This window comes from Trachymyrmex septentrionalis, unplaced genomic scaffold (assembly GCF_001594115.1).
Source record: "Trachymyrmex septentrionalis isolate Tsep2-gDNA-1 unplaced genomic scaffold, Tsep1.0 scaffold8, whole genome shotgun sequence".
Taxonomy (NCBI): Eukaryota; Metazoa; Arthropoda; class Insecta; order Hymenoptera; family Formicidae; genus Trachymyrmex; species Trachymyrmex septentrionalis.
This window is the reverse complement of record NW_017305987.1, coordinates 2854654-2879633: the sequence shown is the minus strand read 5'-3', so window position 1 is coordinate 2879633 and position 24980 is coordinate 2854654. Positions and strand designations below refer to the sequence as shown.

General features: G+C 34.5%; 1 protein-coding gene across 1 annotated transcript in view; it reads left to right on the top strand.

Annotated features, from left to right (window-relative positions):
* Window positions 1-24980, top strand: part of LOC108754560 — a 102900-nt gene that overhangs the window by 50173 nt on the left and 27747 nt on the right. Inside the window, exon 3 of the mRNA XM_018496975.1 lies at window positions 15640-15784. Within this exon, the coding sequence (XP_018352477.1) occupies window positions 15640-15784 (145 nt within the window). The remainder of the gene's footprint in view (window positions 1-15639; window positions 15785-24980) is intronic.

Genomic DNA, 24980 nt, shown 5'->3' with positions numbered 1-24980 from the left:
TGTGTCTTACGTAGATCAGGTTTAATAAATACAATCACGAAGCTAGGATGATATTCACAACTTGATATTCGCAACGTCTCGTAAATTAACGGAACAGATAAACCATTAACTGCAGAGGGTTATAATCGTCTACGAGTGGATACTGAATTTACCCTACGCGATTAATCACGACCATATTCGATGGTTTGTGATGCCACTCGACTTGAAGCCGATTCACATCGGTCGATGTATTTCTCATTGCTTAAGCGATTCTCACTGTTCGATGATTCGTACTTTGCTTTATGTTCTCAATCTGGAAACAATATAACCGAATTACATTCTAATTGATGCAAATCTCAAATCGCGATATTCGAATATGAGCATCATGCGGAAAGTAATCGTTGCTCGCAAATATGTGAAATGATAATTAATAAATTCTACAAATTTATTATATTTTAAATTATTCTATCTGTGTTTTCCGGCTCGTACTTCGAGTAGATAAATTTCAGTATTTATTTTAGTGAGCAGCACATTTTATCTCACATTATTAACATTAATCGCACAAATTAATCGCTCTAAATACAATGTGAAGCAACAGTGTACAGTAATAGAAATAGCGATAGCGATAGCGATAGAAACAGAGAAATCCAACATACGGAAATACATATGTCAATGCATACAGAAACATGAAATAAAGCAATAGCGATAAATTTCCAACGAGTCGGAATTCTGTGTCTATCGCCTTATAGCCTACAAATCAACGTTCAGATTTTTCATTCTGTTTATACGTGCTATAATCTTAAAGCAGATGGAAGAATATATTACGGTCTAAGTATAATACAAGATCAGATTGATTGGCATTTTTATTTCTCTCGCGACATTGTGCAACGGTAAGCGACAATTATTTATCGCTATTCCAATCGCTGTTCTTATCACTGTTACACGCTCACATTATGATTAGGGCTTCATTAATTGCTCGAAAGAAACGATTTTGTGAAATAACGCGACGAAGTCGTAGCGCGAACACAGAACGATCGGCGTACTACGTCGTGCCCGTTCGAGCTGTTACGGAAATGGCTCGAGACACGTTGACCTTGTGTCGTTACAGCGAGGACCGTCGAGCGCGTGAGTCAACACCATTCAAACAAAAGCTTCCGAGAAATATAACAATACGTTGTAAAATGAAATATCACGTGTAATCAAGATTTCTGTCACTCAAATTCGTTGTCGAAATTTTCAAAATGTATTTTGACACAGTGAAGTAATGCACGTCTGTCTTGCACATTACAACATGAACTACAATCGCTTACTTAAGAAATAAAATAAAGTCAATTTATAAAGAGAGAGATAAATTAGGTGACTAATAAAATATATTTTATTCTTATAAAATATATTTTATTCCATAAAAATAAACGGGACGTTTCAAACAAAAGCTTCCGAGAAATATAACAATGCGTTGTGAAATAAAATATCACGTGCGATCAAGATTCTGTTACTTAAATTTATTATCAAAATTTTTTGAATGTTTTTCGACAAATTAAGATAAGGAACGCCTATCTTGCAACGTAAACTACAATTGCTTACTTAAGAAATAAAATAAAGTCAACCGTATAAACGAGCCAAATTGGATGACTAATTTAACTTATTTTATTCACTTGTAAAAGCCATAAAAACAAACGGGACATTTCTTATGCCCGTTTCTATCAATGTAGGTTAATTATAATCTTAATTTAATTTACTCTTCATCCTTTTCTAATTCTTAAAACTAGGAAAAGATGAGAATTGAATCGAGATGAAAATTAGCTGAGAAATAGTAACATAAGTAAAAATCAATAATAAATGCTTCTCTTTCAATTCTAATTGATCTTCATGCTCTATTGTAATATTAATTGCATTATACTTTAATAATAATTATCAAATACGTTCTAAATAAATGAATAATATTTTAAAATTAATTTTACGATTTGCGTGTTCTATCCTATCAGAAGAGTAAAAATTTTAATTCACATAATGATCTAAATATCTATCTTTGCTTCATAATTAATGCAAACGTGATTTTTATTGGTCCAGAGATAGAATGCAAATCGTACACCGAGCACGAGCTGCAAATTCCCATAAACGATCTTTCGAGATGACAATAAATCGACTATATTAAGTTTTGCTTAAAATATGGCCCGGTACGGTCGGCGTAGTTACCGGAAGTGGGCGGCGATGGTCTGGAAAGCGCCAATGAAATATGAGGGTATGAAAGAAGCGTCGTTTCCGGAAGTTGTACCGTCAGGCTGCTCGATAGTGAAAGTCACGGCGACAGACAACTCTGTCGTTGAGAACTTCGATGTACTAACGAGCGCGCTGGAACAATTCCGCGATATAATTAAGGAAGAAGAATCTCTGCAGAACGTACAATTAGAAGACATAAAATTTAAACTCGGTTTAAAACCTCCCTTGAGAAGTAAATTCATGAAATGCGAAGTTTCTCAAACGCCGCAAGACCTTTGATTATTTTTTATTTCAAACACGAATGTATCATTAACTTACGTTTCAACATTTCAATTTTACTAAATTTCATATTACACAAACATTTTTATTGTTGCTAATAAATACATTAATTTTCAATAAAAATAATTTGTTTAGACGTTCTGCGGTTTTCCTCAACTATGGAAAATACCGAACTTTTCTTATCATCTACAAGAAAATCATATTCCACGAGAGAAAAATTAGATCTGCAGCAATCACATTCAGGACAAATTCTCGAGAAATATGTGTACTTCGTATGCTATGTATATAAATCTTCATATTTTCGTGACACATTCCGCATTACGAGAGATATGAAAGTGCTCGCCTAATACTAACTTTTGCATCGCGACCGTCTGCCTAAATTCTGTTTTTCGGTTTGAGGCTCAAATTATAAATTAAATTTATGTAAAAAATTTTATTAAGAATATTAGGGAGGCATACGTCTTTTCGGGAATCAATTTTTCGGGAAAAGTATTTTTATTTTCTATACAGTCAAGCTTTACGTCACGTTGCTTATATCAAACAAACTAATAATAGAATATCTTATAAAAAGTCGGTATTTTTATGTTCTCTTCAATGCAAAGTTTCTCAATAAAAATTTGATTGATGCCAATTATTTAAAACTTAAAACCAATATTGATACAATAAAATTAGAACTGAGTAAATTGAAAAGAATTAGATTTTAAATGTATAAATGAATATAATAAAACTCTTTAATTAATTCGTAACAAACTTATCCTAACAGAAATATTTCAAACTTAATTACAAGAAAGTTTAATAATGAAAATCACAAAAAGAGTTTTTTGCGTCGAATGTTTCACTGCTGCAGAAGCAATCATTAATTTGTAAATGTTTACAGAAAATTTAATCTTCTTATTTTCAAATTAATGGCCGATATTGTACAAAAGTATACATATAATCTTGGAATATTGTACTTGAGAGAAATTAATATTAAACAAGACTAATTATCCAAATGAATTTCTCATTAGATAACTTTCTGAAAAGTTAACATAATGACAAACTAGCACTTACGAATAAAGGTGATCTCACCCGCATAGACACCGACCCGCATGTAAAACGGCACACTCCAAGAAACACGCCAAGCGAACTGATTAGCTGATGGATCGTCTGACTGTCAGGACAATCCGGAATGTACTGACGGAGATGGGTTCGACTGAATCTGAACAATGGAAGTCCTACGATCTGCTGGAACTAATCCCGCCATTGTCGTGCTAAATTTCTGTACGAGATGCAGTTCCACGTAGTTCAGTATAGTTAACTGATTGCTGTATATTGTATGGCTTGTCATAATATTGCCGTTTAATTTAATTTATGAAGAATCCGCGAAACCTACAGTCTAACAATCGGTAAAAGTTTGCACATGATCGGAAACTATTGGCTGGATTTTTTAATATAAATTCTACGCTGTTTGAGTCAAACATGCGCGTAGAAACGCGCACAAAAACAAAACAATTTCGGTGAAATACCTAAAAATTTAGGTAGATACAAATCTGAAAATAATTTTATTCAATCATCGAAATAATTATGTAGGAAAAACTCAAATATAATGAGTAATACTTACCGCAAAAAAAATTTTGATATTCCAGCAACCAGTTTGAACGTCTTACATAATTATTTTGATAGTTCAATAAAATTATTTTCAAATCCGTCTATTTAAATTTTTAGATACTTTAATAAAACTATTCTTTTCCAAAACTTCTTTATTTTAATTCCTTAGAATCTCTCTGTGGTCCAAATATCTTATTATTAGAAATAACTTTTAAAAGAACATGGGTAGAAGAAACTAAATTAATTTAATCGCGCGCGGTTATTGAAAAAAATGAAAATACATGTGATTTCAAAGTACACGATCTGAGATTAACCCGAGGGTCGAAATTTAATTAGTGCAGGCATTGCATAAGGAATGAGTTTCCGGAGTTTCGAGTTCTATGACGTGTAGGTTTTTAGCACTGATGAAGGAAAACAGACTGTTTGGCGCAGCGTAGCGTAATAAAGAGACAGCTAGGGAAGCAAACACACGTATAGGTCAGACAAAGGCCGGTATTTACAGTTCATTCTTATTTCAAGACCATTTCAAGTAATATCTTAAAATAGTATGATTCTACTATTGGTTTATAACATCTTAAGATTGTACTAAAATTAAAATTGTACTAAAACAGTTTTAGACATAAGAATTAACTGTGAATATCAAAGAAACGGAATCTTGCCTCAATTTCTATGTTGATTTAACCAAAGACGCCATATCATTAAAGTTAAATGGAAACTTGCGGAATATCTTGTAATTATCTGAAATGTCACGTACAATTGCGCGACACATTATGATTATAAGTATAATTACAAATATATATATTTGTTAATTGAAAGCGATGTAGATTAAGAATATATTTTCTCTCTCAATAAAGATATTCCTACTTTTTATCGCCTGTAATCATAGATATTGTACCACGCTAATGCCTTTCGCGCTTGAAATAACTTCTTATTTCCGTGCCCGTAAATGCAACGTCGAGTGAAAATCTGAAAAGCTACGACGCGCTTTCGCACGAAAAAGCGCGAAAAAACATGCACACAGCATAACGCAGGCTGGCCAATGCATCCATAATTCATGACGTTGACGGTGTCTAGCATAAACTAACCCGGATACTAATTTCGCGAGCTACTACGCTGTCTGCGTCGAGCGCTGCGTGCTCGTTAGGAAAGCGCAGGCTTGGATGCCGCGATGCAATTATGATAAACTAGGAAAGCCTCTTTCGAAAGCTTTCTAGGGCATGGCACGGTCTGCGAGTTCGGCGAGAAAGCCAGAAAGCGTAGCTAGCGCGGACTCGCGCGTTCATCTATCCCGCTTCCGGTTTCCTGTATTGTGTGTGCGTTGTGTGGAGCCCAATGTGAGGGATTTCTGGCAACGGGGGACTCCGGCATCCCGCTGCTCTCCGATAAGCTTCGGGCTCGTGAGCGGATTCGTGCAAGGGTTTGCGATCGATCCCGCGAGATGAATGGCGGGCTGTTAAGCTTGTTGGGCCAATCGGGCACGGCATGAGACGATGTTGGTGTTGCTGCGTTATTAATTTACTCCACCGTAATTCCCGATTCATTTGATTAAGATCTCGAAGGCTGCTTATGTCGCAATAGACATATTTATGGCTGATGTTAATGGCGATAAGTGGAGAACGGTGTCTCGTGGTTAATGAATTGATACGAACAATCGCAGTTGAGTAAAGGCTGAATTCATGATTGCACATGATCATTATAATTGAAATTTTGATCATTTGATGTACTATCAATGATAGTAGTAAATCGAGTAAATCATATTACACGATATACATACATATATACATAATACACATATAAATATATTATATATATATATATATATATATATACAGATGATTTTATTTCAGTAAAGATAGAATTGTGTATTAAAAACAAATAATGAAAATCAACCTCTTATTAATAAAACAAATGGTAAAATAAATAATGTATTTTTCAGATGTTCATATTATTTTGTCCCTTGTGTATATTAATACATAAATTTACACACATTGTGCTAAAAAAGCTGTCTTGCAGAGATTAAATGTAAAAATTCAAAGTTTATACTTCAACTGCAAGACTTTTTATTTGAAAATTTACGACAGACATAGTCGAGAGCGCTCATAAAATCTGCAAAGTTAACAGACGAAGAGCTTAGCAAAGTGATTATAACGTAACTTTAATAACTGTTTTGCTTGCCGCTGTAGCCAAACTTTTTCGTGCAACCCAGCGTATATAACAAAGAACTTGAGGAGTTTGCAGCAATATTGTGACTGTAAACATTTTTCTTGCCTCAACGTTCCACGATTATCTAATAAATTCGCAAATGACGATTTGCATCGCTTTAATGAGAGCGCGACCTTCTTTACACATTTTTCTCGAGTGCCTGTTTTGCCGTAATTTAGGAGTCCCTTCGGTTAATTATTACGCTAAAAAACGTCTCTCCTTATTGTCGCGCTAGAAAATTGCACTCGCGACGATCGGGGGGAGCACTGCAGTCGCATTACGACATCGTTTCTCGTCTCGTCACAACGCTACTCTGTAATGGAAACTTTGCGAAACGCCATTCCGGGAATAATAAACGCATTACCCGTACGTTCTATCTCCCCGTATTTATTTTCGCCCGGCGGCCTTTTAAGTGGCAGTATTTCATTCCGTTATTAAGCTGCACTATCTCCCTCGCGCCGTCCACCGTGTCCACTCGCGAGCTATTTTATCAGATTAATTTTTTTCCTCGCGCAAATTTTCCCTGATGAACGCTTTGACGGATTAAAAGTTGAAATAAAAGTTCCAGGTCCCGTTCCCTGCTTGGTACTTTGGCGCTTTCATCCGACAAATTACTTTTTTTTCGGCGTGGCCTCGTCTGGTCTTTTTCACGTACGAAAGAACAACGTAAAAATAAGTTACGGAACACATATTTTCGACTGTTTTCTTACGAGCGTGGATTTTTCTGTGATTTTTTTTACTTCTAGCACAAATAAAATTCGCATTTCTTATATATAGTACATTTGAAATATATATGGAAAATTGAAATTTTCGTGACATCCAAATCTTCGAATGTCATAAAATCTTAATTTCAATGTAAAAATTTTTAACATCTCAAGTGACATTTAAGGAAAATATCTTGCTTAATTTATTTCTTGCTTAATTTAATTATGATTTCAACGAAGGATTCTCTTTATTGCATCGATCTAATCAAGTTGATTGAAATTCTGTGAAAAATCTTACAAAAAATAATGTGATCCCTTATGGAAATAAATTTGAAACTTTATTTCACTAAAATTTATTAATAACAGAATGATAGAAGATGGAAATTAATATTCGATTAGCGAATAATATGCAATGCAACATTTGCATATAAAAGATTTTTCACTGTATATGTTATTCATAACCCGAGCTTATCCGTGAAAATACCTTCGGCAATATTTATAGTAATACAAAATTGAAACAAAATTCTCACTGAAATAAATAATAGGTATATCAATTATTAAAATCCTAAATGAATTCTCCATCCCATGAATACATTACGCGAAGGAATTATAGTCGACTCTACGCAGGCAAAACGACCGAAGATGATAGCGTGGTGTAAATATACGATCGATAAATCGCGCATACAAAGAATATTAAATAATGATCATGCGAAATTTTATCCATAATCGCATTATCTATAAAGCACGCTCGTCCAGCTGTAAATCATAACGCGTTTGCGTCATCCGCCATAATAATTTAACGGAAGAGCAATCCTCCGTGCGGTGGACTATAATATTTGATTACTATCTATTAATTATGACTCGGCGAAGAGAAGTATTTCACGGTTCTCTAGACTTCGAAGATCGATATCAACTCGGTGCATCGTTGCGATAATTCCAGCTTACGGGATCATTAATTATAAAAGCATCACCACTATAGTATTGCGTAATGTCCCGAACCTGTTTCTGCGTCGCTTCTCGCCCTTCTCGGTCGCGAGAAATTGGTCAGCGAAGTTTGCGAAACTAGCAGCCATCTGGATCTCTCATCGCTTTCAAAGTTCGCCGAGCAGTGTCGTGGTAAGAAACGGTATTTGTGATCGCACGAAGAAAAGCTTCGCGTCGGTAATAGCTTTCGCTTGAGAGATTCGAAGATGCCACGTTTTGTGTTCAATTTAATAACTAATAATAAAAATCACGTGTTAATTTAATAACACGTGATTTTTTTATTGATATTTTTAAGTTATCTTGAATATATTTAATATTAATAAAAATATTCTAATATTCCTGCAATGATAATTCCTTGAAGATTTTTTTATCGACTTTTGTTGTACGAAGTGCTTCAACAAATTGAAAAGAGATTTAAGATTCAAATACAGAACAAGATTTGAAGGAATTTCACATATATCATGAAACTAGAAAAGAAATACGAATGATCGTCTTGTTTACCGTCGTTCTGCATTTTTAAAAATCACGATAAAACCACGAGAAAAATATGAGGCTATTTTTATTGCGTTTCACGGATCGATGGAACGCAGCCTTGTTAGTTTTCGAGTTTACATACAAGAAATTCGACTGAAAATAATATTTTTCGACAGAATCAAAATATATGATAAAAATAAAATTGTGTAAAATATTTTTATAAAAAATCTTAAGTTAAATTTGTTTCTATTTGCAAATGAAAAGGTATAATGAATTTTTATAGCGAATTAGATTAAAAACGGAAAATGATTTATTGAAACAGATAAAATGTAATTTCTTTCAATTCTCAAATATGTTAATTCTCAAATATATTATTTGGTTTTTCGCAAATACTGCAAAATTGCGGTACTTAAATTAAATAATATTTTATTAAATATTTTCCACATTTTTGCTAAGACGTTCTTTTTTTTTAATAACGTCTTCTTCATATTGAAGGAAGTAAATAACGCGATGGTATTTCTGTCGGGAAGGACTTTACACGAGTTTTCTATATGTCGTAAAATGCGTGCATTCGGCAACCGCATCCGAGATATAAAAGCCTTACACGCGCTGTATGCAATTTATAACGACGGGAGTGCAATTTTACGTCGGGAATATATACGTAGTCGAGACAAATTTTATGGAAAATATAATACGAAAATACGAGCACCTCTTCCAGCCATCGATATAATGTGTATTGCCTATAATCTCATGTACATTCGAGCTTTTGCATGATTTTACGAACTACAATATATGTAGAAATATCTAATTTATATCTAGTTATTATCCACATTTATTTTCATTAACATAAAATTACGAGGTGCTTCTCGTTTAGAAAAAAAAAAGTTTTTCAACACGTATTATTGACAATTAAAAGTAGAAACCGATTAGAATTAGACCGATAAGAATAAACCAAGTAAAAGAAAGAATCCTATTTTCATTTGAAGCGGATTCGAGGTGATATTAAAGAACTTATTAGTTTCATTACTAAATCGATGTAATTGAGATATTAATATATATTTCAGCTTCAGTTTACGTTTCAAATTTGATAAATCGACGCGCGTTTAATAGAATTGACAAACGTATTATTCGCGAAAACAAAAATCCGCTTTTACCCCCAAAAATATAAATTTTTTTCTCTTATTTCATTTATTCTTATACATAGGTCTAATTTCTACTTATAATTGTTTATACATATCTCCTTAAAAATTCTCTCACTTATCAAAAATAAGACTCTTTTTCTTATTTATATTATTAAATTCGTAAAAATGGAAGCATGATAAATTCATTACATACAGAATTTTTTTCCCTCAAATCCGATGCGCGATAAACTTTTTCCCAAATATTTTCTGTTACGTTATTACTTAATATAGAGCTTCGTATTTTTTTACATAAACGGCAGTGATGAACGATTTCACATTTCGGGAATATCTTCCTGGTCGAGCTTTCAGACTGAGCTGCATATCCTCGAAGGAAGGATTTCGTTGTTTGCACGCACGACAATGGCCTTTCGGTCGCCACTCGGCGCCCCTTCCGAACCTCTCCGACTTAGAATGCTAGAACGGCATTGTCGTAAGCTCGCTTGAGGCCTTCTTTCATCGGCTTTCTCACCGACGAAAGAGAAATTGCACCTTCGAGGCTTCGTTGGGAGATTCGTTCCATTCTCGCGTGATACGCTGAAAGTCATGTAAATGTAAATTAGGTGGTCCTCTTACAGAGGTGGTCTCCATTCGCGTTTGCATCGTGACATTGCCATTCAGTCGACGTTTTTCCCGAAGATGTATCTAATCTCGTACGATCTCTGAACTTATCTTCGGATCTCTCCTCTGCTCCCCCTATGCCTATAATCTATTTTAAATTCCTAATTTTTATACGGATGTGAGTCACACAAAAAGACATCCTTTCTTCGATTTTTCTCGTTTTTACTTTCCACATATTTTATTCCTGATAATAATCGTAATTTTATTATGGAACTTTGTAGAAAAAAATAGAGAATACCTTTGTGAATCAATATTAATTGTAAATAGTCAATATAAAATTTCTAACGTCTTGTTGAAACACTGTTAGAAATGTTTGTGAATTTACAATAATACCATTACAATAAAAATATGCAGTAAATTTACGAACCATGTAACAGTTTGCTGCAATTTCACAATGTTTGTAAATTTACAATACAGTTGTGAAACTGGTGCGTATTAGAGATTTGCATATACTTTACCACAAAATGTTATTGTAATTTTGCCATATAACTGTTTAAATATGTATTTATTATTTTTGTTGGATAAAAACTTCCAACACTTTTGGAAGTTTACAACAGGAATTTCTTACAGTGAACGAAAGGACATAGGTTTATTTTTAAAAATGATCTTCAATTAAAACCGCGATATTTAGAATTCTCAAATTAATATCAAGATGGATTAAAATTATGTCTGTTCGCGTTGTTTAAAATTCCTCAAAATTTTTTGCACTTAAGACGAAACAAACAACAAATTTTCCTGCATTGAAAAGAGAGAAAGTGAAGATATCGAGTGCAAGGAGTGCATGCAACGCGAACAAATCTGGAGATATCTAGATTTAGGCACTTAGCTCTTCAAATCTATACATGTCAGTTCATTTTCTCTAAGCGTACGTCAAGGGCGTATCAAAGGGTAAACCAGCACCCTGTGCAACTACAAGAGCAACCCTTCCTGCCGCTGGCATTACGTCTACAGCTTGGCTGTCTGCTTGACGATGCAGATTACTTAACCCTACGTTTCGTGCATGATCGATGACTCTCGTCGTCGGAATTGACAAGTGCTCGTCCAGTTGACATGCGGTCGATCGGCGAGCACGTTATTAAACCGCCGTTCGCGTACGGACGCAATCCTAATACCAGACAGAGTACACAATTTGCCGCTCGCAAATAGACCCTATAGATCAGTCCGAGAGTGAATCACCGTGCGCCTACTGTATTGCCGATAATAATGCGATCGCAAATTAGACTGACCTCCATTCAACGGCGAGATATTGGCAATTAAATTCAACTGTAATGTTTGATTATTGCAATTGTTCACGAGTTAGCGTTAAAAATTCTCCCTAATAAAATTTATCGCCAACCATCGATGTCGCGTCGCAATGAATATCAAATTTGGAACAACATAGCATACTGCAAATTCCGTCTTTACAATGACATTCACGTAATCTCTTATACCTTTCTCGTACGTACAGAAAAAAAGACTATTCTTAAATCAATCATAATATATTTTATATATAACAAAAATATATATTATAATCTTGTTTTAAAAATTTTAGTCTTGACTTGACTGAATTTGTATTAATATAAGATTTTTTCATTGAGCAAGTCTTGAATTGAGTGCAATAATACTTGCATCAAAAAGGATTCAATCAAATCTAGAGACTAATATCTTTAAAGCAAGGTTACAATATTTTTGCTTATACATGAGCATATTATGGTTGATTTAAGAATAGTCTCTTTTTTCTGTGTGCAAACAACAAGATTTCTTCTTTTGAGAATGTTCAGCTCGATCTGAAAATCTCGATCGGAAAAACAATTCTGGACTGTAGAACTATTCGCGATACGTAATAATGCAAATCAATACATTGCGAGATAATATTATGGATAATTAAAGTAGTTTGCTCGATAAGTTATTTTTGTTGATCGAAAATTAGCTCATTTACAATCGATGTAATGCGTTAGCATATCATTCAAATGTGCAAAATTGCAGTTACGTTATTTTAATAAAAATAAACGGTTTGCTTGATAGGATTTAATAGATTGTCTGAATAATTGCAACGTACGGCTAATGATAGTAACAATTTGGTGAGTAAAATGAATTTTGTATACATTAGTCGAATGTGCGCGAATAGCTACTCATGCAGAATATTTTGATGTACTACAATTGCAAGTATTTTCAAATGCAAAATACAAGAGAAATAACTCATATTCGCGATTGGCAATGGTAAGAAATTTATGTAGGTTGACGCAGTTTTCTCTTGGCTTTATCAATTCCCTCTGCAATTATTAGCGAGCAGCAAAGTTTGCGTTCTTATATAACTGCGGACTTTATTCCGTAACTTTATTCTCAGCGACCCAGTTTCTCGAGCATTTACCTTTTTCTTTTTCGAGAACGTTATTTTATACCTTTTTCCTCATTTTATATTATCTTCTAATACATTGCGCAAGCACGTTGCCCTTCGTGGCTTAAACGACGAATAATATTTAACGATCAGCTTATCCTAAATTATATAATTTGTATATCGCACGAAAAATGCATTGTTACAGTTTGCGATTTAAATTGTAAAAAAGGTTTATGAGCCAGCGATATTTATGCATTTGCGTTTTAAATTCCATGCATAATATTCCATTTGTTTGCGTGAATACACATTGCGCTAATATATGTGAGACAATTATGTTGTCACAATCAATATTATTGAATAATATTGCATATGTATATATATATAATACAGTAATATATATTTATTCAATATAATAATGTCATATTATATTATATTAAAAAATTAGAGTTTAAAAAATTTGCAATTAAAGAACTAAGAATAAGCGATTTAAAAAAGATTATTTTAATTTGAAAAAGAAGTGTCGTGTAATCTTAAAAATTCTAAAAATAGAAAGCTGACAAATATGGATATTGGTATATAATATATTTAAGCGGCAAATATAATTTTAAAAACTGCATGAGATTTAATTTTACGATCTGGCTGTTTTGACAATACATGATGATTTTCAGTGTATTTATAATTATGCAGCAATTCACACCTAAAATAGCTATCCTTGTCCAATGTCGGTTTCATCGTACGGTCCTGAAATAATGATAAATTGCAATTATTATATGTCGACAGAAAATTAATTTCAATAGACGGGAATTATAATTTTCTATAATATAACATTCAAAGTGCGATAATAAAAATTACATTATTACTCTCTTATAGATTTTACACAAAGATTATTATACATTCCAATGCTAATACAATTAATAAGAATTAATTTTAATAAAAATCACAGAAATTAAACGAGGATGAAAAGTTCGTATTTAAAAATTTTTGCACATATTCTGCTTGCGTTCTTAATGCGAGCACTCGGGAGTTTCACTCAGCGTGCTAATTATTTCCGTTCATCTGATACGCAGAGATTGGCGTTGGCGTTTTTGCAATATGGGAGATGGGAAAGAGAGACAAGGAGAAAGAGAGAGAAAAGGAGAAAAAGGGTAGAAAGATAGAAGCTAATGATCGAAGCGAGAAGAGATAATTAAATGCGGATTATCTCTGGTAAAATTCAATCTCTTGTTCACGCTAATTGGAACGGGAAGGAGACAGTTATTAAACAGCCTGCGGATAGATTGAATAATATTTTGCGATAACAAAGCCACTGATCAAAGGGTAAAAAAAGGAAGAAAGGGATGCATTTACAGACCGTCCGAGCCAGAAATGCAGGAGTATGACTAACGTTTGTGCACAGTACAACAAAGTTAAAATCTCAATAAAAGTTGTTTATGCGGAAGCGCATGTACGGAATGTAATTTAAACTGTTATCATCGTGAAACTCCTTCTTTCCCTTTCTCCCTGAATTTTCCACTGCACGAAATTACGATTTTCGCGATACCAGATAAGGGCTGCGCGATAAATTGTATGTTTTATGCGATCGCAATGCTTGTTAACAAATAAAACTTACTCGCCGCGCAGATATTTGATTTCTAAATAAAACACAAACATTGAAAAATACAAGTCTCGCAAATTGCTTTCTCGAAAAAGCAACACAAAGTTTGCATTTAGTTATCGCTGCGGCTCCGTTATTTTCTCGCGTGCACAACTTGATTTTTGACTAATATTTCGTCAGTGTGGTGAACAAGATTTTAGTTTGCTTCAACAATGCAGAATTACTTTATAAGAATTGTTTGTGTTATGATCGATAAATGTAATAAAGTCAATTTTGCCGAAAGAGCCACTTCGGCGATATTTTCGTGCGTCATGTAAAAGCGAAGTCAATTTTAACAATACTTTTAAGCCATTAAAAGCTTAAAAAAGAGCGCTGCACAAAATAATCGATACATGCTATCGCCTACATCTTTCTTTTTTTATTTTCATACAGCCGTTTGTTTCCGGTTTCTTTCGCAACTGTCGTGGGGGTGCAACAAGTGTTACGTTGCTCGTGTCTCGAGGCAAACGAGCGAGATACCGCGTTGCAAATCTACGAATAAATTTCTTGCTCGCCGACCACAGTCTCGTTGCTGCTGCTTGAATTGATATCTACGGCTCGTATTTCAGGATTATCTACTGCGGGGATATGTTATTTTTGTTTTGCGTCAAGCTGCGCTTTAAGCTGGCTTACAAATGCCCCGGCATAAACTCCTAAAAAAAAAAAAGAAAAAAAAGATAGATACGCGCACCATGTGCGGATAGCCGCTTTATTAAAAGTGCCCGCCATCTCGGAAAATAACATTATTTGACGTTTACGCGGTCCTTTATAAGCTGCCATTCTGACTTTCGCCACGGTGAAATTACGGTCCCTTTATCATTGCCGCCTGATTCATAAAGTGCGAGGGAACAGTTAATGACATGTAAAAGAGAACATTTTTATTATTCTTGGTAATACACGTAATATCACACAAAATATACATTCCTCATTTTTCTTACACGCCTTTAAAACCCCATATAAGAAATTTAAAAAACGTTTTCTCTTTTCTCTAGTAATATTCTTCGCACAGCGAATAAAAATGTCAGATGTAGTAATAAAAGCATTTACCGGAAGGGAACAGACAAAGAGACGTATGTAAAGGAAGAAATGAAAAGTGCACTCTCTAGAAATCGAGGATTAAAATAAATATCAATAACATCCTCAAGGTTTCAAGTACAAGCAAAGTTTTCATGTGAAATTTTTTACTTTTCTCTCGCAAGTCTCGCAGATGTGCAGCAACATAAATCACATTCCGCGTGACGTTCCATGAACAGAATCGATTGGGACTTTTAGTCCATTGCAATATAAAACTATCCGCGCGTAAATCAAGCGCACGTCGTCCGCCCCATGTTCGTTCGATATCACGCTCGCGACATTTGCATCGTTAGCACGAGCGTCTGCAAAAAAGGCACCTTCCCATCCCTCTACCTCCCTCCTTCAAGTGGCATGTACTCGACGAACGCAATTTTCTTTTGTTTCCAGGCAGACCTATCCTGCAGAAACACGAAGCAGACCGTGGGCGCGATTTACACGCGTACAAACTTTGTGACGTTGAAATACGTCACCGACGGCTGGGGCACCAGCTCGAATGGCTTCCGCCTCGTCATCACAGCCGTCAAGGATCCGAGTGAGTATTTGTCGATGCGAACCGTTTCCGAACTTATTCGCGGGCCAATCGACTCGCTGACATGCAGAAATGCAGGTCCTGAATGCTAAAGCGAAGCTCGAAACAAATTGCAATTTCTCAATGTATGTAATGCAAGCATTATTTGTATCATGCATTATTTGTATCATGCATTTCTCTGAAATCAGTGCTCTAAGTTATGTGGTATACATTGCGTGCGACGAATGTACATTTTTGTCATCAATAGAAAAATTATTCAAAAATTACAGATTTATCTAGATTATATTTGAAAATAATACAAATTCAAGTAAGTAAATTTTGGAACATTTAAGAAAGTAGGTAATTCAAAGTGATTTAAAAATTATTTCAATAAGAAATAGACACGTTTTCAAAAAATAATATAAAATGAAAAAATTTTTATCTAAGCTATAAATATATACAATGTATTGTTAAATATAAATATCGAATTGTTTTATGTATATGTATAACATTCAGATTTATACAGAAAGTGTAAATTACCACACTGAAAAAAAATATAGTCAATTTTAATAAATATTTAGTTAAATACTGCCAACTAAATATTTATTAAATATAAAGATATTTACATATTTATTTGATACAAGAAATGTTAATTTGATTTAACAATCATTTTTTTACTGAACAAATATTTATTTACTGTAAGTAAATGTTTAGTTGACAGTATTGAACTAAATATTTATTAAAATTGATTATATTTTTTTCTCAATGCAATTTCAATCATTTTTGCAGAGACTGATACATCATAAATATCAACCGATAAGCAAACAGATTTTTGCAGTAAAGATATTTCGTAGCACGCGAAAATCCCTCTCTGTATTGTCTAGACAGAATAATTCTTATATTTACGCTATTCATTGTTGTACTTCTTGTTAGACTAATCATTTTAAGATTTACTCAATGAAGCATCCTGGTATACTGGGAAAATATATTTCCGAGTATATTGTTCCGAAAAGGAAAATGTACAATTTTCCTCCGCCAGTCGTTTTTATGCTTCACTGATTCTTTAATTCTTTCAAATTCTGTCACGGTCGTCCTGACCGACTCGACTCCAAGTTTATCATTCAATCGCTTTTATTCATTAGCTCTCGAGTTATTAAATTTGCCTTTCAAATCCAGTTTCTTTAAAGCGCCGTGTCAATTCTTTTTCATCTCCGAGATCGTAGTCTCTCCAGCGTTCACATTTAGTGCATGATTTCAGAATGCAGTGCGCTCAACTATGCAACGAAGCTCAATTAACATTAGAATACTCTATTCATGCGATACAGCTTCGATCAATAAATATCACAATCAAATCAGTCATCTACGAAACCGCTTAACTGATGTATCTAAAAGCGAACTTCAGCAAAGCAGCACAGAGCATTTACTTCAAGCGTAAATCCCAAAACACAATAGATGTAGTAAGCAAGAAATTGAACAATCACAGTCGAATAATCGACTATGATTTGTCAATTTCTTAAGACTTAAAGTTTACTGCATCTATTGTGTTTCGGAGTTTAAGAATAATAGTTTCAATTGAACCATTGATTTTCAATAGAAGAGATTAAGTTATATATTGTTACGCTATAAATATTAAATATGAAATATTAAAACAGTTAATTTAAAAAACTTTTAGATTATGCATTCAAAAAAGATTATTTTACATTAAGGTTGCATGCAAAGTTTCCTCGCATAAAAATAATATAAATTCCTCAAAAATAATACAAAATTTATCAATAACGTATCTTGGTTTTCTCAAACTCGATAGTTTGATTTATGTAGTTTTCTAAATTGATTTAATTGAGCGTTTATCATAAAATATATATCAAAAAGTATATCTTCATCACACAGAGTCAGCTTTGTAAAACGCAAGGTAAACAATGCGCATAATTGACGCAATTTAACGAGCCATTTTCCAAGTTTTACGCGAGTTCGACGAAACACGCGTCCGGAGACCGTTTTACATTTAACAACGTGGATTCGCAACATAGTGAAAAGTTTGCGGATAAATATTAAATAAAATTTGTAATTGAAATAGAGGTAGTGACATGGTAAGTGACGTCGTTATTGACGCACAGCGCCATATCGACGTTGGTTCGAAATTTTAATTCGACTATTCGATTCACGATTGACCGATCGTAGCTGCGAGATTTTTCGTGACGACAACAAAAGCGCGACGGTGCGTTAACCCGCGAATTTCAATTCATTCACTTTTACCCTATGCGAGTTTGTATTTCATATTTACATACATCGGCATGACATGTAAGTAACATAACGTCGGTCACGAGTCACATGACATCGGATATTCATGAAGAGTGATCTTGTTCACTCGTCCGCGACAATTTTTCGTTACGGATACACAAGATGCGAATCGTGTCGGCTCGTGACGACGATAAATGCTGCTCTTGTCGCTTCGTCGACGATTTTGTCGAGAGGACTCCCCGAAGCCGACAAAAGACCGTTAATAATACGAGGAACATTGAAATGAAGTGCTCCCACCTTGGCCGTCTAATACCGAGGAAAAAGCGTATCACATCGCTCCTCGCGAATCGCTACCTCGCCCCTGTTCGTGAACCCGGCGTAATATTTCCATGTAATAAGGTCCCTGAGAAACGAGCACCGGGGACAAATGCAGCCGCTATATTTTTATATCTTCATATCTTCATGCCGGAATCCTGATAAAATGCATAGACGCTCGACGCCATTTCGCGCACTCTTGATTATGAAACGCGCGCTGCATCGCTAAAATGCAAGTTTAATATACTAATAATGTGCTGCGTGTTGTACACGGAATGATATGTGCAACTATCACACAAGTTTATAATATCTCATAATCCAGTGTAATGAATATCATAATGAAATGTCACGTTCAAATAAATGCAAGCAAGATACGTGTGGACATACTGTTTTCCACACGTTTTAAAAAATATTTTAACAAGTGCTACGCTTCCAACTTGGTTTTCTACACTGTAATGTATTTTATTTTTGTATTATTTTATCAGCGTAACATGTAATTTTTGTCGTATATAGTATTTATATTTGATATATTAATAATGCGCATCTGTTATTGCAACTTGACTCTTATTTATTCCTCTTTATCAGCTATTTTAATAAATGTTTAGTTTTGTCTCGCATATTCTCTATGAATTTTTATATTAATAATTTGTAGAGAACAGCTTATTACTATTCAATATTATCATTATTTTAGTTGAATAACTGTTAGATAAGAGCTGCATATTTTTTAATCGATTTTTTTCAAGAAAAATGAAAATGTCTCACAATATTTTAACGTCATAAAACAATACACATGTGGCACACTAATGGCAGTAATATAGAGGAAGTGTTAATCTTAAGTACTACGAGACACTTCGACATTTCACACTTGAGATCCACATCCAAAATGACTTGAGAGCAAAGTAGCTATCCAGTCTCGGGACTCGACAGGTGTCGAACTTTAGCTCTCGTCTGCCGAACAATTTCCTCAAGTTGTAATCTTCCGGCGGTTATAAGGGGCACTTCAAGGATAATCCGAGAGAGTTAATATAAGTTAGTTTAGAACTAAACATAGAATGCGAAATCTCGGTCGCATATATGCTGTTGTTCTTCGGCTTCTATTTCATCGGTACCGCTGATTAAGAAACATGTATCTATTCCGAAAAGATTGTTTATTTTAAACTTTATCGTTCACAAATGAAACTTTCGCAATATTCGCAACGCAAGCAGTTTCGTAATTTTACAACATAAGTTATTTATTACAGTCAATGCTTTGTGGAAAAGTAGTTGCGCTAAACAAAGTATTTCTTGAGGCGATACATCTTTTTTGTTCTCTCATTGTAAATCTGGATATATAAAATGGTTCAGAGAAATATATTATCTACTTTGTCAAAATTTTAAATAATTAAACGGTTTGCTTGCTGCAACAATAAGCTAATATCGTAATCAAATATGTAATATTGGTAAAAATTAGAACTCTAGATTTGTTAAGGTAACTAAAAAAAAGTCCGCCATGTTTGCCCTTTATATTAAAAAACTAAACGCTTATTAGACGATTGATTAGGTCAAAAATGGCGATTGAAATAAGAAATTTGCAAATGTCGGCATTTGGCTTATATAAAAGATTTGTGCTACTCTGCAGGTAAATTTAGAGCTCTTATAGTTAAAAATGGATAAACAGAGTCCTCTATTTGTTCCAAATTGGGCTAATCTACTGTTATGTTTATACAGTGATTTGTATTTTTTTTTATTGAGCAATGTAACCATTTTATGTAGAAAAATGTTTTATTCCTCTCATATTCTTTAGTCACGAGCCGCGTAATAAATTTTTCAAACATATGCCAAAACATGACAGAATTTTTGCAGCATGTGCAAATAAACATATATATTTTTCCTATTTTTCTCTTTAATTTTAGTATTTATTTTCTGTGTTTTTACAAATGTTGTTACAACATACATCATAGCTTATTGTTGCAGCAACCTTCAATTGTATCGCAAAATGAAATTCATTATTCGCTAATAGTCGAGTAAGAATATCGAATCCTGCTATTATTCTCTCCAATATGTCTTCATATTTCGTAATTAGATCGAATTAAAATCGCTAGCGAACACATCGAAATCAACGATCTAGCAGCCATTCCGTTGTCGCAGGAATATCGCATAACTAAACACGCGCTCGTTATCGAGCGTAAGTCACGGTTCAGTGACATCACAGTAACGTCGCACTAATTTGCCGTAATTATACAGAATGTGAACCGCGAGAGCGACTACGTCCTCTTTCCCCGCCGACGCGCGTTCATCCCTCGGTTGTCTCTTCACGTCAGTTCATCCCTTTTAATGCACCGCTGCATCCCTCTCGTATTCCTATTCGAAGCGATCTGGCAAATGCAAACGTTCGAAGCTAGTTACGATAATTATCGCATGGTCGCGATGTGCTCTTTCCTTTTTGTGTGACGCTAATTACCTTGCGTGATTAATTGATGGACGACCAGAAAGGCTGGCGGCTTACATGTGTCGTGAATGAAACGAAGATACATAGTTACGAATCCTGTCGCTTGCCGTGAGAGAAAAGACTCGCAATGTACGACACAGATTGACAGGAAATACATTTTATACGGGATCTGTTTCCTCAGTTTCGTTAGAAAAAACGTGACATTTCGACGTGACGTTATATATAGCTCTTTTTACTCTCGCAGATTTATATCTCGTTCAAATGCATAGTATATCCCCTTTATCTTCATTTTTTTAATTGGAAATCTAAAATCTCTTATCTCTCACATTAGCATATTCAATAATTATACTCTCAAGAAAAATATTAAGAACGTTGAACAAGTATCTTTTAAAATGATTGTATGTAATACACAACAAATAAGAAAAAAAGGCCTTAAACGAGCTGGATTAGTGCTTAAAAATATTAAGTTCTTAAAAATGTAAAAAAAAAACATTTTTGGAGTAATTCTGTGTAAAACCATAATTATTTAACACAAATAAGCGATGAGAACTATATTCGATCAAAACAGATCTTGATATCTACTATTTTTGTATAAATTTTACAAATTCCAGTTCAAGCAAACTGCACGCCAATTATTTATTTATCGATACAGAAACACAGTTTTAAATCAGTTCATTTATTAAAAGCAGGAGTAATGCTACAAATTAAATTGACGAGCAATTTAATATTACAAATGCAAAACGAACATCTTTAAAATATTGCAGAGAATTTCGTAATCGAGTAATCGTTTCACTTTGAGAAACGGAAGAAAGTGCAGATCGACAAACACGTTTGATAAACGAATAAAGGGATGTAATCGAAATAGCTGACAAGTCAATTACAGTTACCGATGACTCGGATCTCACAACACCCGGAATTTCATGATCGCCGAGTAATTAATTGGCTCACGCGTCGGCCCGAGAATTTCTTCCGATCGAGCGGCGGAATCCCTGCGAGGGTTATCACGCGCGCTGATAAATTGGAACGCGGACGATCGCGCGCGACCGGCACCCACCACGGATTCCGTTCGATGCGGTCGAAAAGTGCCAACCGCAATCGAGGAAATCCTCACGGGCATTGTCTGGGCGACAGATTTTCATGCCCGTCGTGTTTCCTCACATTCCGTCCTTCCGAATCCTACCCGAATCCGCCTCCTGTTTAGCGCGATGAATTATTATTCACTCGGTAAAAGAACTATTAATTATCGCGTTCATCCATCGAAGCGGATTTTAGATTAATTGACATCTCGCGCGCATATTTTCACGTCCAATTCTCGAAATATAGGACAGAGCGAAATGTTGACGTTTTTAAAGATTAATTGTTTTAATACTAGGACTGCTGATGGTCCATTTTCGATTTTGATAAATTATTTCAATTTTTTTTCTTTGTTGTATTAAATATACAGAATATTGAAACCATGTGTGTATAATACAAATAATTCTAACACATACAAATATTATAATAGCAAAATAACTTTTTATTGAATCTTTTTAACCGAAAACATACTGGAAAAATAGTTTGTTTATAAGTAATCGAACGTATTTAAAATAACGTTTATTTAACGTTCAAAATGTATTTAAAATAAAATAAAATAGTTATTTAGTATTTTTTACTTAAAATAACTTCTTATGATATAATTTATTTTTGATTTTTTTTGTTTTAAATATATTAAAAGAAAGAAAGAAATTATTTAATTCTAAATTAATATGTATTTTTAATAAAACTTTAATTAAAGTTTTTACTGCTGATTAATTTCGATTGGCTTTCTTTATTAAAATAAAAAATCTAGTGTAGTAAAGTGGCGATGGGCGGTGCCTCTAACTGTCTATGTTTGCGAGGACTCGCGAATTAGCAGAATTAGAATATCCAAATTAGCAGACTTAGAGTATCTATACAAGTGTTTTGTTTTGTGCTTCGTTCTTAGTTCTTAGTTTATTTCTGACTTCTAAATTCAAACCAGCTACTCCTCGTTTTCGTTGTGTATGTATAAACTATATTTCTTGATTTTTTTATATTTATATACGTACAATATAGTTAAATATGTGAAACTATTAAATATACATTCAAATAAACGAAATCATAAAAAAACTTTCGTATCTGAAATTTTTATTTAAAATATATATTTCTTATTTTATATTATATTTTAAATAAGTTTCTGAACTCTATTTTATATCGTTTTCATTTTAAATAAGTCGTATGAGTTATTTTATCGATCCCTGCTGGTTACATTAATTAGAATTCTGGTTGAATCTATCATAATTCTAGTTGAGATAACCAGAATTCTGATTAACATGATACGAATCTCCTGGTTCATTTTCAATTCAACTATTCTCAGTGCTTTGCAAGAATAGGAAATTATCAAACTGACACCTTCGGTAGTTCTATCTGTAAAATAATCGATTGCGAATACACAAACTGCGTATAATAAAAACGTATTTAAATATTTATACTCGTTTCTACGGAAAGCTTATATATATTGCGACGTAAGACGCTTCACCAAGCAGAATTCTTATAACGAAAATTGTCGTTAAATAAATATTGGAAATCGAGACAGCGGTGAAGGCAAAATATTTAGAAGTAAAGCAAGAAAACGACTTGCGCCTCTTAAAAAGAGACATATATCTGCACGATAAACATTCATCAGCGATGCATCGACGATCGCAAATACCTAAATGCGACGCTGAAATAACATGCATATACGTACAATATGGGAAATGGCAAAACGTCTGAAATCACACGTGAGAATACCTTGCTCTCAAACACTTTGGGACGCGTCTTCACGCGTGCGAGGCATTGCTGTCAGTACGACCGAGCGTGTAATCCGGCGAGACACTTAAGTACCTTGTCGCCGAGTCTCTCAATCTCAGCTCGAATAGTTAGCCGTCGCTTCCTCAGCGATTTCTCCCTTAACTTTCATCGCAGGGGATTCAGGGCGGCAGCTACATGTGTCTGTCGGCGCGAACAGCATGTCACTTTCTTGATATAATATACACGGCGAAATGACGCGATGTTAACTGTTGTGCCCAAGTTACACACCGGAAAGGGTTGACAAGACAAATTTCGCATCTGGGAATAGAGGATCGAAAAAGTGTCCGAACTTCTTAAGGTGCATTCACGTGCAAGTGTCAAGCGTCGAGCAGCGGAAGTAGCGACTAATCAGCTGGACGATACTGGCAGTGGTGTAAAAAATATTTTCTACGCTATACTGCACTTCCGTTCGGCGCTTGCACGTGAATGCACCTTTATTCTTGGGATCTCACGATCGGGAAATTCAATAATTTTTGTTTTATCGTTCACATATTCTGTGCAACGCGGGGATGAAAGACGGGGGCGAAGAGTGCAATAGCGCGGGAATTAATAACTTCATCTCTGGCGCGGTGCATTACAGCAGTCAGAAGGAGAGGAGGTCTCTTTTTCTTCGTGATCTCGATCGGAAGGATGATTCATGCACCATCGCGCACGACTTCCTCCGAGTGCCTCCATTTTCTTCTCGTCCGCGTGCCTCTCTTACCTCTTCACCCCGGCCTCTCATTCCCGGTCGGGGGTCTTACGCCGCTCTCGCTTTCCACCGTCCTTCTTTCTCTTTTTTTTTTTACTCGACGAATTCAATTCTTGCCGCCATAGTGTGCGCGGACGCATTTCCAATCTTCCCCGACTTTTGCCGACATCGGGTAGCATTCGCATATCGATTTCGATGCACAGAGACACCCCCGAAAGCATTCGTTCTCCTCCTTTCAATATCACGCGCCTCCCGCGTCGTTTTTGTCCGTCGCGACCGGATGAATCCCTGCATGTGATTCGAACCACGGATGAAGAACGCGTTGTCGTATCAATCTCTTCCGCCCGACCGTACGTGCCGCGGCCGGAAGTCGAGAATTATCGTCGGAAGCAACGGTAATCTAAAATCAATTCATCCCTATTTAATTCTTCTTAATATCGTAATAATAAAATGAAAACTGTTTTGTTTAGAATATAAATATTGATTGTCATAAATTGTCATTAAATAATATAAATAAGAATTAATAAATTAAGAAGATTATCAATAATATTATATATTAATTGAAATAAAGAAAAAGCTTTGATATATATGAGCGCAACAGTAGAAGTTGGATTATCAGCAAATCTAGTATTTCCTTCTGGTCAATTTTTTTATGACTATTACGACTTCTTTTATTTTTATCTTGTGACATTTTAATTTTT